Source organism: Monodon monoceros, unplaced genomic scaffold (assembly GCF_005190385.1).
Source record: "Monodon monoceros isolate NGI ecotype Baffin Bay Population unplaced genomic scaffold, NGI_Narwhal_1 Super_Scaffold_6, whole genome shotgun sequence".
In the NCBI taxonomy this organism is placed as follows: Eukaryota; Metazoa; Chordata; class Mammalia; order Artiodactyla; family Monodontidae; genus Monodon; species Monodon monoceros.
In genome coordinates this window covers 89,587,611-89,601,378 of record NW_021703783.1, presented here as the reverse complement: position 1 = coordinate 89,601,378, position 13,768 = coordinate 89,587,611, and the positions used below count along the sequence as shown (strand labels likewise).

General features: G+C 47.4%; 1 protein-coding gene across 1 annotated transcript in view; it reads left to right on the top strand.

Annotated features, from left to right (window-relative positions):
- Positions 1-9,264: 9,264 nt before the first annotated feature.
- The window catches only part of CACNG2 (calcium voltage-gated channel auxiliary subunit gamma 2), a 118,381-nt gene continuing 113,877 nt past the window's right edge, over positions 9,265-13,768 (top strand). Inside the window, exon 1 of the mRNA XM_029206338.1 lies at positions 9,265-9,544. Coding sequence (XP_029062171.1) covers positions 9,334-9,544 — 211 coding nt within the window. The 5' untranslated portion in view covers positions 9,265-9,333. The remainder of the gene's footprint in view (positions 9,545-13,768) is intronic.

The following is a 13,768-nucleotide window of genomic DNA, read 5'->3' as shown; positions in this document are numbered from 1 at the left end:
GCCCCTCCAGCAGCTGACACCGGGGGCTCCCTGAGGCTTCCTCGGCTGCTCTCAGCTCTGCAAGGAGTAAAACTTGCCTGCTGTCTCCTAGCATCTCCTCTCCTCCCCATCCCAGAGCCTGACATCCCCATCAGGGCATCTCTGCAGCAGATGCCCCAGCGTGGGGCTGAACAGCGAGGCGGGCTGGAAGCTTCTGGTGATCCACAGCAGGCTGGATGTGCGGACGAGAGAGCAGAGCAGGCCTAGGAGGGGCAGCGTGGGGAAACCAGGCCAGTGCTGGCCTCCCAGGTCCGACTCTGGTACTGCCTCATCTCTTGTCTGCCCCCGGTCCTCCGATAACATCTTGGGGCACCTTCACCTTTCCCAGCCACCCCCCCACCTGCCAAGCTCCAGGGGCTTTTAGACACCTGCTCCTACTACTTTCCAAATGCTTATATCTTGTTTAATCCCCACAACCCTAACCTTATTCGTTCATTCAAAAACCATTCACTGGGCTTCCCTGGTGGCGCAGTGGTTGAGAGTCCGCCTGCCGATGCAGGGGACACGGGTTCGTGCCCTGGTCCGGGAGGATCCCACATACCGCGGGGAGGCTGGGCCCGTGAGCCATGGCCGCTGAGCCTGCGCATCCGGAGCCTGTGCTCCGCAACGGGAGAGGCCACAGCAGTGAGAGGCCCGCGTACAGAAAGAAAGAAAACAAACCATTCACTGAGCACCTACAATATTCCAAGCACTTTCTAGGCATTGGGGATACTGCAATGAATGAGTACCATTCGAGTATCACACATGTGCTCCAACATCCCGGGGGGAAGTGGGCGGCTGGGGAGAGGCTTCAGATAATAAATAAGAGAATGTCAAGTTGCAACAAGCACGGTGATGAAAACAAAACAGGTCAATGTCATATAGAGTGACATTTTAAATTGTGTGACCAGCAATGTCTCTCTGGGGGTGATATTTCAGCTAAGAATTGAATGATGTGCTAGGGGTCCAGCCTTCAGGGCGGACAGCATCCAACAGAGGGAGCAGCAAGTGCAAAGGATTTAACTTCAGGTGGGAACAATCGAGACACCTATCACCCCATTTACAGATGGGGAAGCTCAGAGGGGATAAATCCCAGCCCAAGGTCACACAGAGAGTAAGCAGCAGAGCTGGGATTCAAACCCAGGTCCATCTGACTCCACGGCCTGTTCTCTTCCCACTTCATTGCTCCTGCCAAGCAAGGGCGGTGATGCCAATGGATGGCTCGTTACCCCACGCACAGCAGTTTCTCTGGATTCAGCCCCAGCCTCCCTGTCCATCCCCATCAGTCATTCCAGCCTCCTTGAGATTCCTCATCCTACTTCAGGTCTCTGCATTTGCACGTGCTGTTCCCCTGTTTTTGCAACGCCCTCCTCTCTTCCTTGACCAGTTGTGAGCTTTTCTCCTGGCCTTTGAGGGTGAGCTTGTCACCAAAGCCTTCTGGGACACTCCAAGACAGAAATAAATGCTTCCTGCCCTGGGCTTTCACAGCACGTCTTCATTTTGTTCATTTATTCCTCAGATGTGTACTATGGACCCACTGTGTGCCAGCCATTAAACAGAAATTCCAAACCCAGACGGAAGTGCCACGAGAGGAGAAGGAGAGTTGTAGGAGTGCACAGAAGGGAACGTCGGACACCCCAGGTCTTCCTGGGCCTGGGTCGCAGTGCCTTGGAATTAGCTGTCTGCTTGACGATTGCCCTGATTTGGGTATTTTCATCTCATCTGCCTCCCGAGCACCTTAGCACATCGCCTGGCACAGAGCAGGCCTGCCTTTGGATTTTTATATCCACAAAGTAGTTTGTTTGTACAGGGTGCCCGCTCTGTGCTAGGCACTAAGTGTTGGAAATACGAGAACACAGCAGACCAAAATCCCTGCCTTCGTGAGGCTTCATTCTAGCGAGCATAGAATGTAATTGAATGAATGATTGCCATTCCCGATTAATTCATTCACATGCTGAGAAGACATAGAACGGGAGCAGGGAGTGAAGAGGCAGTAGCATGGAACAAAACTGTGCACGTGGCCAAAGCAGAATTGTCAGTTTCCCCCGCTCCCCGCAGCCCACTCATGCTGCAACCTGCTTCTTCCTCAGAGCGACGTATCTCAGCCGTGGACACCAACATTCATCAGTTTTCTCCCCAATACCCCAAATCCCTCCATTTCTTTCCGTCCCCATTGCCACATACTGGTCTAGCCCACCATTGTCTCTCGCTTGCCTCCCAGCCATAGCTGCCTTACTGTCTCCATGCCTCCAGGTTTGCTTCTCACACTTCCTATCCCACCAGTCTCCTCCGGGTGGCTTCTTATGCTTCAGCCTCCCTTCCATGGCCACCAGGCTCTTAGCCTAAAACACTCCCCATAATTATTTTTATTTTTTTATATTTATTTATTATTTATTTATTTATTTTCCTTATTTTTTGGCTGCGTCAGGTCTTAGTTGTGGCACACGGGATCTTTGGTTGTGGCGGGCAGTCTCTTCATTGCGGCCCTCGGGCTTCTCTCTAGTTGTGACGCGTTTTTTTGGTTTTTGTTTTTTTTCTCTCTCTCTCTAGTTGTGGCGCATGGGCTCTGTAGTTTGTGACATGTTGGCTCTCTCATTGAGGTGCGCGAGCTCAGTAGTTGTGGCACGCGGGCTTAGTTGCCCCGTGGCATGTGGGATCTTAGTTCCCTGACTACGGATCGAACCCGTGTCCCCTGCACTGGAAGGTGGATTCTTTACCACTGGACCACCAGGGAAGTCCCCCCCTCATTATCTTTAAATTGCTTAGCATCTTTTCCCTAAAACTGGCCAATCCTCTTTTCCCTCCAGCGCACACTTCTGCACCTTTGCACAGGCTGTTCCCTCAGTCTGGAATGCCCTTCCTCTTCTCAGCTCCCCTCCACCCTCCCACCCCCATCTTAGCCTAGCTGAATCTGAGTTAATCTCAGTTTCAATGTCCTGTCCTCCAGGAGGATGTCCCTCACACCCTAGCTTGAGTTTAGTCTCCTTGATCCATGGCCCCACAGCATCCCTCACCTAACATTCTCCTTACTTTAATGTGGCTCTTCCTCACCTGTCTCCTCCTTCTAATTGTCTTCAGATCCTTGGAGGAAGGGACCATGTTTGTCCTACTCAACATCCCCAGGAAATCTACTATGTGTACCTGACACATAGCAGGTGCTTGATTTGTTGAACGACTAGATGAACAAATGAATAAACTATGAAACTTGGATCTAATAGAACTTGATTATGCAGTGCAAAATGTTCAATTCTCTGCTGTTCCACCTAACTTGATATATGACCTTGGGACTTGATTTATGACCTCTCTGACCCTCTGTTTCCTCACCTATAGGTTAAGATAGTAATATGCATTTGCAGTGTTGTTGGAACGGTAAGTGTAAGAACCTGTATGACAATTTGTATGGAAACACAAAAGACCCTGAATAGCCAAAGCAATCTTGAGAAAGAAAAACGGAGCTGGAGGAATCAGGCTCCCAGACTTCAGACTATACTACAAAGCTACAGTAATCAAGACAGTATGGTACTGGCACAAAAACAGAAATATAGATCAATGGAACAGTATAGAAAGCCCAGAGACAAACCCACGCACATATGGTCACCTTATCTTTGTTAAAGGAGGCAAGAATATACAGTGGAGAAAAGACAGCCTCTTCAATAAGTGGTGCTGGGAAAACTGGACAGCTACATGTAAAAGAACGAAATTAGAACACTCCCTAACACCATACACAAAAATAAACTCAAAATGGATTAAAGACCTAAATGTAAGGCCAGACACTGTAAAACTCTTAGAGGAAAACATAGGCAGAACACTCTATGACATAAATCACAGCAAGATCCTTTTTGACCCACCTCCTAAAGAAATGGAAATAAAAACAAAAATAAACAAATGGGACCTAATGAAACTTAAAAGCTTTTGCACAGCAAAGGAAACCATAAACAAGATGAAAAGACAACCCTCAGAATGGGAGAAAATATTTGCAAATGAAGCAACTGACAAAGGATTAATCTCCAAAATTTACAAGCAGCTCATGCAGCTCAATATCAAAAAACAAACAACCCAATCCAAAAATGGGCAGAAGACCTAAATAGACATTTCTCCAAAGAAGATATACAGATCGCCAACAAACACATGAAAGAATGCTCAATTTCGTTAATCATTAGAGAAATGCAAATCAAAACTACAATGAGATATCATCTCACACTGGTCAAAATGGCCATCATCAAAAAATCTACCAACAGTAAATGCTGGAGAGGGTGTGAAGGAAGGGGAACCCTCTCGTACTGTTGGTGGGAATGTAAATTGATACAGCCACTATGGAGAACAGTATGCAGGTCCCTTAAAAAACTAAAAACAGAACTACCATATGACCCAGCAATCCCACTACTGGGCACATACCCTGAGAAAACCATAATTCAAAAAGAGTCACGTACCAAAATGTTCATCGCAGCTCTATTTACAATAGCCAGGACATGGAAGCAACCTAAGTCTCCATCAACAGATGCATGGATAAAAAGATGTGGCACATATATATAATGGAATATTACTCAGCCATAAAAAGAAACAAAATTGAATTATTTGTAGTGAAGTGGATGGACATAGAGTCTGTCATACAAAGTGAAGTAAGTCAGAAAGAGAAAAACAAATACCGTATGCTGACACATATATATGGAATCCAAGAAAAAAAAATTGTCATGAAGAACCTAGGGGCAAGACGGGAATAAAGACACAGACCTAGTAGAGAATGGACTTGAGGATATGGGGAGGGGGAAGGGTAAGCTGTGACAAAGTGAGAGAATGGCATGGACATATATACACTACCAAACATAAAATAGCTAGTGGGAAGCAGCCACAGAGCACAGGGAGATCAGCTTGGTGTTTTGTGACCACTAGAGGGGTGGGATAGGGAGAGTGGGAGGGAGGGAGACTCAAAAGGGAAGAGATATGGGGACATATGTATATGTGTAACTGATTCACTTTGTTCTAAAGCAGAAACTAACACGCCATTGTAAAGCAATTATACTCCAATAAAGACGTTAAAAAAAAATCTGTGTGAAAATATGTGGAACCTAGAAGTTACTCCCTTAAATCCTTGCCAAATCTGTGGATGAGAAGCAAATAGCATTGGTGTAATATCCTTATTCAGAAAGCTTCTATCTTGGGTCAAGGCACAGAGGTTAAGGCCTCGGGCTGTTTGCTGGGCTTCTGGGATAGAGCTCTGCCACTCACTCACTGTCACTCACAACCTTAGGCTAAATATTTAAACCATTATGTGACTCAGGTTCCTTATCTGTAAAACGGTTCCTCCCTCATAGGATTGTTGCGGGACTCAGCCTAGATCAGCGCCTGGCATGTTAGCTATTGTCATGGTTATTTACACATAACACTGACAACCACACTGTAAGGCTTCTGCCAGTGGCCCTCCTGACAGATGAAGAGAGATTTCCAGAGAGGTTAAGTGACTGCCCAAGGTCATACAATGAGGAAATGGCAGCCTTGTGCTCCAAGGCCAGGTCTGCTGTGCCCAAATCCCATGTTATTTCCACTCCATCAAAGAAGGAGCTCAAAATAGGCCTGTGGCATTTCAGCTAATTTCCTCTAAGCCCTTACCAAGTCACCAACTGCAGACTCCCAAAGCTGCTCCCCTAAGAGCATCCATTCAGCAGCTGTTAAGCGTGTGTGCCTGGTGGATCCAAAGCATCTAATGTGGTTTGCACCAAGCCAGGTCTTCCCAGGTAGCCTTGCCTGGTCTGCAGAAGGGACCGCAGGAGTAGAGCTAGGTTGGGGAGGGGGAAGGGGAGTGGTACACGAGTTAGATGGAAGAAGAGGCTGGAAACCAATCTGGATGTAAATGGCGGGGAGGAGAAATGAGAGGCAAGCCACATTTACTGAGTGCCTACTACGTGCCAGGTACGCCATTTAAAACTCACTAGAATCACTCAGCCTTTATTTATCAAGTATCTCTTATGTATCAAGCCCTGCACTAGCTCCCAAAGATACAATGGTGAACAAGATACAGCTATTGACCTCAAAAGGCTCACAGGTCAGAGAGAGCTGACACAGGCACAAAATAAAGTGCTACAAAAGGGATGGTAGAATCTGAGCAGGGTGGCAGCTGTGAAAAGCAGGGAGCAACCGGGAACAACTTCAGAAGGGGAGGCAGTACTATGCGCTCATTTTACATGTGGTGAAACTGAGGCTCTAGGAAGCCGACTTGTTTGAATCCTGCAGTTACCAAGTAGCACAGAGGCAAGCTGTGCCTCCAGAAGTGTCTGTTCTCTCCACACCGTCAACCTAAAGCTCTTACGTGCCCCCGCACCCACTTTCCTTTACTCAATGATTATCTGGCTAGAAGATTTATCAAATGCTGCTGAAGTTGCGGCCACTGTCAGTGGCTAAGCTGTTGGCTGCTCCTGCAGTCGCACAGAAGCTTTTGAGCCTCTGTTACTGATTCTGTTAGAGCAAAAGATTCAGGGCTTGGTCTGAAAGGGATGGGGGCTAAGAAGGAGGGTTCTATCTCCAGTCTGAAGGGACTTCTTGGACAGGTCAAAGGCAACCAAGGTGACAGGAGTAAGTGAGAGCAAGCTTCTCAGGCTCATGTGGCTGCGCCCAAACCTCTCTCGACTCTCCCCAAAAGGCCCGTTTAAGAAGGCTTCCTGCTTGCCCCTCACTTTTTTCTCAAGGAAGAGAGCCAAGAAAATCACTCGTCTGAACCCCTGGCTGAACTTGCTAGGCTCCCTGCTGAGTGAGATCAGCATGTCAGTGTCTCTCCCATCCCAATTCCCATCCCCATCCTCAAAGGACAAGAAACCAAACAGGTGAAATCCTCAGTCTGCAAAAGTAGCTCTTGCTATATATACCCTACAGGTGCCTTAGCAGAGGTTGCTGTAATCTTGGCCACGTTCTCCGGACACCAGGACCCTCTCCAAGGTGCCAGGAGCACAGCGATTACCCCTCAAAGGAGTCCTTCCTTTCTGAGAAGGGAAAAGGGAGCGAGAGAAGGAAGTCTCAAGGAGGATGGAGAAACAGGTAGTTTTTCTACACCAAAAAAGGAAAATGTATTGGCCATACCTTCAGACCAACTCTGAGCTAAGGGAAAGACGTTAGGCAATACCAAAGAAAGTCTGTTTTGAATTCAGTCACCTTTTATATACTCTTTGATAATCACCAGATCACTAAGAAATTGTCAAGCAAATTATCTCCAGACAAAAATGGAAGAAGAAAGAAGAAAGTATAGAATAGCTGAGCTATGAAATTGAAACATCTCTAACCCCCAACTGACCCATCAGACTTACACCTCTCTCTAGGCTCCTCCCCCCACCCCAAATTAAAAACAGTGCGCCTACATCATGCCTCATGTGCTCTCCCTCACCTAACTAGGAAACCGATCAGAGAGAAATATAATCAGTAGTGGCAGGAATCTGATGGGATTCTTTCTCCAGGGGTCACATGAAGGAAAAGTTGCACATGTAGAAACAAGAGGTGACACTGTAATTAACACAAGACAGCCATTCTGCGGAGGAGAAGCAGAGAGTTATGAAGTGTTTCCTTATTCACAGCAGGGAGGTTTTTATCTCTTCCCATCCAGTTCACAAATGACATGGGAAACTTAGAAGGACTCACATTTCACCCACTTCCCCTCAAACATGTTTATCCTTGAGATGAAACTCATCGCCCAAGCCCCAGCCGCCAGTCACCCTTTTGCACCCTTTTCCATGAATAATCTTTCCAAAATGTCTGCTTGTAGGAGCAAGATTTGGGATTTCACGGAAAACTACAGAGACACACATACACACCCTGTCAGGTAGAAAGAGACAGAGACGAGGCAGAAACGACCAAAAGGAGAACAGCTAACGTGCCAACAAAATAAAACAGATCCCCCAAACAGCAAAGTGCAAAAGATGATTTAAAAAACACATAGAGACTGTGTTTGTAATTACCCATCCAGGTTATATTTTCAGGGCTTCCAGGCAAAGAAACGGCTGGTCCAAGTTTTGTGCCCGTCTGATTGTGATGGGAGGGTTGTATTTGAAGCTCTGGGCACGTAGAGATGGAATGAGAAGGAGGCTGAGCTGGAAGAAACAGCGAGGGGGAAGGGAAGGGGAGAGAGTGTGAGAGAGAGAGAGGGAGAGGGAAAGGGAGAGGGAGCGGAGCTATCTCTAGCTACGCCTTCCTCTAAGCTCCGGGAGCCCAGGAGAGCGCTCATTTCAGGATCTGGGAGAGGGGTAAAAAGAGGAAAGGCAGCCCCCGCTCTGCCCTGGCCTTGCTGCCCCCGAGGGAAGGGAGGACTCTGGCCCGCGCCCCCCTCCTGGCGGGCCGCCGGGGGAGCCGGGGAGCGCGCGAAGCGGGCGGCGCAGGGAGCTGTCCAGTTCAGCACCACCCGGTAATGCAGTAGGTGGGAGCGCCTCCGCCGGGGGCCGAGCCGGCAGGGAGTGGGGTGGGAGGGGGCAGGCGGACGGCCCATCCTGCAGCAAGACGCCGTCTCCCTTGTTTCCAGAAGCTTTGCAGATAGGGGGAGGGAAACCCGCCTCGATTCTCTGGGAGAAACCCCCTCCCTCCCCCACTTCGCCAACACTACCACCGCCACCAACAACAATAACCGCCGCCGCTGCTCGTCCTGCCGCCGCCGCCGCCGCCGCGCCTGCCCGCCCTGCTGCTGCAGCTGCCGCTGCCGGGGCACAACCATGGAAGGCGAGACCCCCGCACCTGTTCAGCTGAAATCAAGGGCTTACAGAATACTGGGAAGTCTGGTCTGAAACGAAAACGCCCGAGACCCCCCCAAGGAAGAGAACTGGCGAAGCAAAGGATTTTCATGGCGCAGGCCGCAGAGCCGAGAGCGAAGACGGAAGGTTGCATCTCGGCTTTTACAGTCTCTAACTGTCTAGGTCCCGACCATGAGAGATTGTGTTGAGAATGCGGCTGATCCCTGGTTCACTGTGGAAGCCCTCTCCAAATTAGCTATCACATATGGAAACTGGAGACCAGAATTTTAGGAAAAGAGATTAAGGCATCTCACTTGGGGGGGTGGGGGGTGTCTTTTTATTTTTTCCTTTTTTTTTTTTTTTTAATCACTGCAACTGGAACAGTTTCTGATCTCAAAAGGCAAGCCTCTCTTCCCGTGTGATCTTTATAATTTACACTCTTTTCCGTGAGCTTTCTTACCTCCCTTTTTTTATATCTCTCCATATCCTCTATTAACACATATATCCATTATATTCGTAGTGGAATTATTTTTATTTTTTTGCTTTAGTACTCGCACCCTCACACACACTCTCCCGAGAACCAGAAGTCGGTTGGGTGTTTATATAATGAAGAATTATGGGGCTGTTTGATCGAGGTGTTCAAATGCTTTTAACCACCGTTGGTGCTTTCGCTGCCTTCAGTCTGATGACCATAGCTGTGGGAACCGACTATTGGCTCTACTCCAGAGGGGTTTGCAAGACCAAAAGTGTCAGTGAGAATGAAACCAGCAAAAAGAACGAGGAAGTTATGACCCATTCTGGATTATGGAGAACCTGCTGCCTAGAAGGTATTTGATTTCCCATCTCCTCCCCCTCTCCACCCCCCCTCCTCTTCTCACTCCCCCTCCCCACCCGCCTCCAAATAAGTTCCCTTTACATTCCACCATTTTCTTACTTCACTCCTTCCACCACAGATCAAGGTTGGTTGGGTTAGTTTCAGAGGAAAGAAAATCAATAAGCAAAAACCATACTCAACTCTCAAGCCTCCACCACCCCCCTTCCTTCAAACCTCTTCATTGAAATAATCTATGATGTGATGAAAACAACAAGAGATTGTCTTTAAAAGTCAAATGTGCTCCACCTGCTTTGGAATCATTAGGATTTGCCTTTTGATGTAGTATGGCCATCTGTGAGGGGGTAGAGAATAACTGCCTCTCTCAACACCACTCCTCTTTTCGTAATGAAGAATTCCAAAACGCTTTTCCTTTCGCGTCCTCCTCCCCTTACTCCCCAAAAGTCCCAGACACCTCATCACCTGCAAGTCTCCTTTTTTTTAAAAAAAATCTGTTTTTTCTAAGAACCCTTATTTGGTAAATCCTAATTATTCCAGGATCGCAAGCTGAGTTCAAGAGCATTTCGTAATGTCTATGAGCCACACATATCGTTCGAGGCGACTGGCTGTGTGTGTATGTGTGTTTTAACGTTTACAAAGTCTAAAAACACGTAACGTCTCTCACAGGAAACAGACCCAAGTTCTAATAAACAGCAATTCACTTGCAGGTTAGGCTGAGAACCAATTCACTTCCACACAGAGTGACATGTCTATTAGCCAGAAGCGTGTAGAATCAGCATTGCAGCCAGCTTGGGAATCAGACATTGTGCAGGGAGGCTGGGAGGGAGAGGAGGGCATGGGGAGGTTGAGGGGGAACAGTAGGGAGCAGTGGGTCAGGAGTGTCAGCTGTTTGTCTTGATCTTGCAGGGTCATTGGGACACGTGTGCCTGTGCATGTGCTGTGGGCAAAGCGGTCCCCACGGTGGAAAGGCTGGAAGATCAGGGTACGGGTGAAAGCATGTGCTTTGAGACACATTAATAAACACAGGGAGGAAAAACTCCTGCAGGTCATACGACCTGCATTTAGCAACAGACTTTAATATGAGGGGCTGCATTTGAGCGGCTACCTATGTCTGTGTGTACAAGCTACAGCCACCCATAGGAAGACATGCACAGAGAGATACATGTTTCTGGGTGGAAAGAAAAGCTTATGTGCTTTGCTTCTGATATGAACCAATACGGAGGCCGTTTGAGGCAGCGTCGGGAAGCGGGGACTGCAGGATTGTTTGTTAAGCTCAACATGGGATGGTGATGCAGGGAGTTGAAGCCAGGAGATGGTGGAGAAGAGAAGGAAACAGACAGGGAGAGGGAGAAATGATGTGGCCCCAGAGTCTAACCCAAACTGAGCAAAAGCTGCTCTCTGGGAAATATTTATGTCTGGGAAAGAGCACCAATTCCATGCCCACCCACCCCCCCCCCAACAATCTTGGTGCAAGTGGTTGAGTGATGGCTGAACATGTTTTGAATAGCTAAGTGACTTCATTGAGCGATGGTCTATTTGACGCATACTGCATTTGGTGCCCTTTCTCAATCCAAACCACTGCCTTGAACATGGTCTGCAGCGGAGCTCTATGCTGAACACTATATGCTCTTCCCCAGCCGAAGAATCAATATCGGGAAATTAATAGGCACTGTTTTAAACACACCCCTCCTTTAAAAAAAGATGAAGAGGCTTTCATGCAGCTAGTCACTAACAGTGGAAAGACTTCCAGTTAATTAAGCATTTATGGCACGCTTTTATTCCAAAAGAGAAGGAAAGCAAAGTGAATGAGGGTTGCTTTAGGGAAATGATCATAGTAGCAATTTACCTTCCTTGGATTTTAGTTAGATGGATGAAGATATGCAGACAAGAGATGAGACGAAAGACAGGACATGATTTTAGGAGAAATATTCCCAGAAATTGGTGAGCTGGTATAAATATACTTTTTCAGGGTTTTACGTGCAAATTCTTAATACCATGATCTTTTAAACATTTTCTAATTCCCTGAAGGGAAGAGGACTAGACAGTGGCTTTGGATCACTTATGCATTAAAAGGCTTAAGTATTTTCATTAAAATTCCATCTGTTTGGTGTCCACATCCCCAAATGTGCTGCCCGCCCCCTTCAGCTTTCTCTCCAAGCCGTACCCACACCTCCCTCCCTGAATCATCCCTAAAAGGGTTAGTATTGCAACACTTCCCAAGGATTGTGTGATTCCTACAGGAGCTGTGGGTTTGGCTCTTCTCCCCAGGACTGGGGCCTCCCAGCAGTCGCGGGTGGGGGGATGGTGGGGAAGGCTGGGCCAGGCTGCTTTAGGATTCTTGTGCCTTTTCCACTTGTAGCCAAGGTCCAGGCAGGAAGGGTGGGTACTCAGGGCCCCAGTTCAACCCGGCCTTTAATTTCCAAAGCCTCTGTCCATATAGAGTTTTGAAGGCCTCAGACTCCCCCTTAGGAAGTTGGGCCTTGGCCACTTAGGAAGTGGTTTGAAGGTTTTAAAGCCACATATTTTCAAAGACTGTACTGATTTCCAAAGATTATAAATGCACTTATTTCTGCAGGTTGACACAGATGGTTCTTGTGGGGTGTTCGTGTACTTGCTTTATTGAACATTCAAAATAGGGTTGGCCTTTATGGAAATCAAGTTGCCAGTTTCCCCCAACCTGTGTTTTTTGTGAGAAACTGGACTTTCAGACAAGATTTCGCATCACCCCTTTATTGTGTTTCCTGCCCGTATCCAGAAAGTTGTGAACAGATTTCCAATCTTCTCTCCAAGATGCTGCTAATGACTCCACACGAAAAACAACCCTGTCTGCTTCCGATTTCCTTGGCTCTCTGGTTTGCATTAGGGCTTTTTATCTCCTGAGATGACTTTGTTGCTGTTCACTTCTTGATGAAAATAAGAATCAGAAAACATTTCTTTACCTCTATGGCTGTTTTTGAAATGAATTCCTCTGTTGAGGAATGAGAAGAGAACAGGACCACTTGTTAGGGGTAGACACAGTGGGAAGGGGAGAGGAATCAAGAAGAAACAACAGCCTTTATTTTCTCCCTCTGCAGAGTAAAGAGTAGTGGTGTCTCTGTGTGTGAACTTGAAACCCCTAGCAGACTAGTGTCCTTAGTGGGATTTGAGGGCATGGGGGATGGTCTGCACATGGATCCATGTAGATGGAAAGTGATAGGAAAAGTTCTTGAACTTTTCAGGAAAGCTGCTTTAAGAGCCTCCGAATGGAGAGATGAATTGGCCCTTTCAGAGAAGAATTCAGTAAAATCTACAACAGGACATTAAAACAGCTTGTTCCAAGCGTGCTGTCTCTGGGCCACGCGGTGACCTGCTGTTCAGTATATTAACCTCTGTTGTCACCAAAAGGAATCATCGTCTCCAGGGGCAGCAAGAAATTCACTCTTTGTGTTTATTCTCTCCTGCACCTTCCTCCCCTCTGTCTGGGCTCCATGTCTCCCCCAGAGGATTCCCAGCCCTGCAGAGGAGGAGCCAGCAGCAGTACAACGTGGTCCAAGGCAGAAATGCACCCTCCCTTCTCTCTCCCTCTCTTGCCCTTTTCCTTGCTGTGAGGCAGAGCAAAAATCTTTCTCTCTGTCCAGATTGTTCAAATCCCTCTGCTGAATTTCTGAGCTCCTCTTCTTCCTGGCTTTTCCTCTCTTCTCCTCCACAACTTGCTTACTCACAGGGGCTCTGCCATCCATTCTCCATCCCTGTTCTCTTTGAGTAAGAGGTGTCTGGGTTTTCCTGAACTATCTTTTCCAAGTTCATAATTGCATAGCTTTTGCTTGGCCTGCAAGGTGCCCAGTGCCCCACGCTGGGTTCAGCCATGGCTCTCTTGTTCTGCAGAAGGAAAGTATATATCTTTTATTTTAGAAATGCGAACTGCCTTTCCCGGACACTCTTGTCTTTACGTGTAGAAGAGCTGAGTTTAGAAGTTACTAATGGGCCTTCATACTGTGTACCTATCGCTCCATAATTCCCAAGATAATTTGATTCTCTTTAGGTCCTTTGCACACAGTAGGTCCAGAAAAAATATCTATCAATGGATTGATTCAGAAATTCTTAAATTATTGAAATTAATTCAAAGATCATAAGGTCATGCAGCAAGCAAGTAATTGAGAGAGAGAGAGAGGGAAGGGAGAGAGGGAGAGAGAGAGAGAGAGAGGGAGAGAGAGAGAGAGAGGGAGGGAGAGAGAGAGAG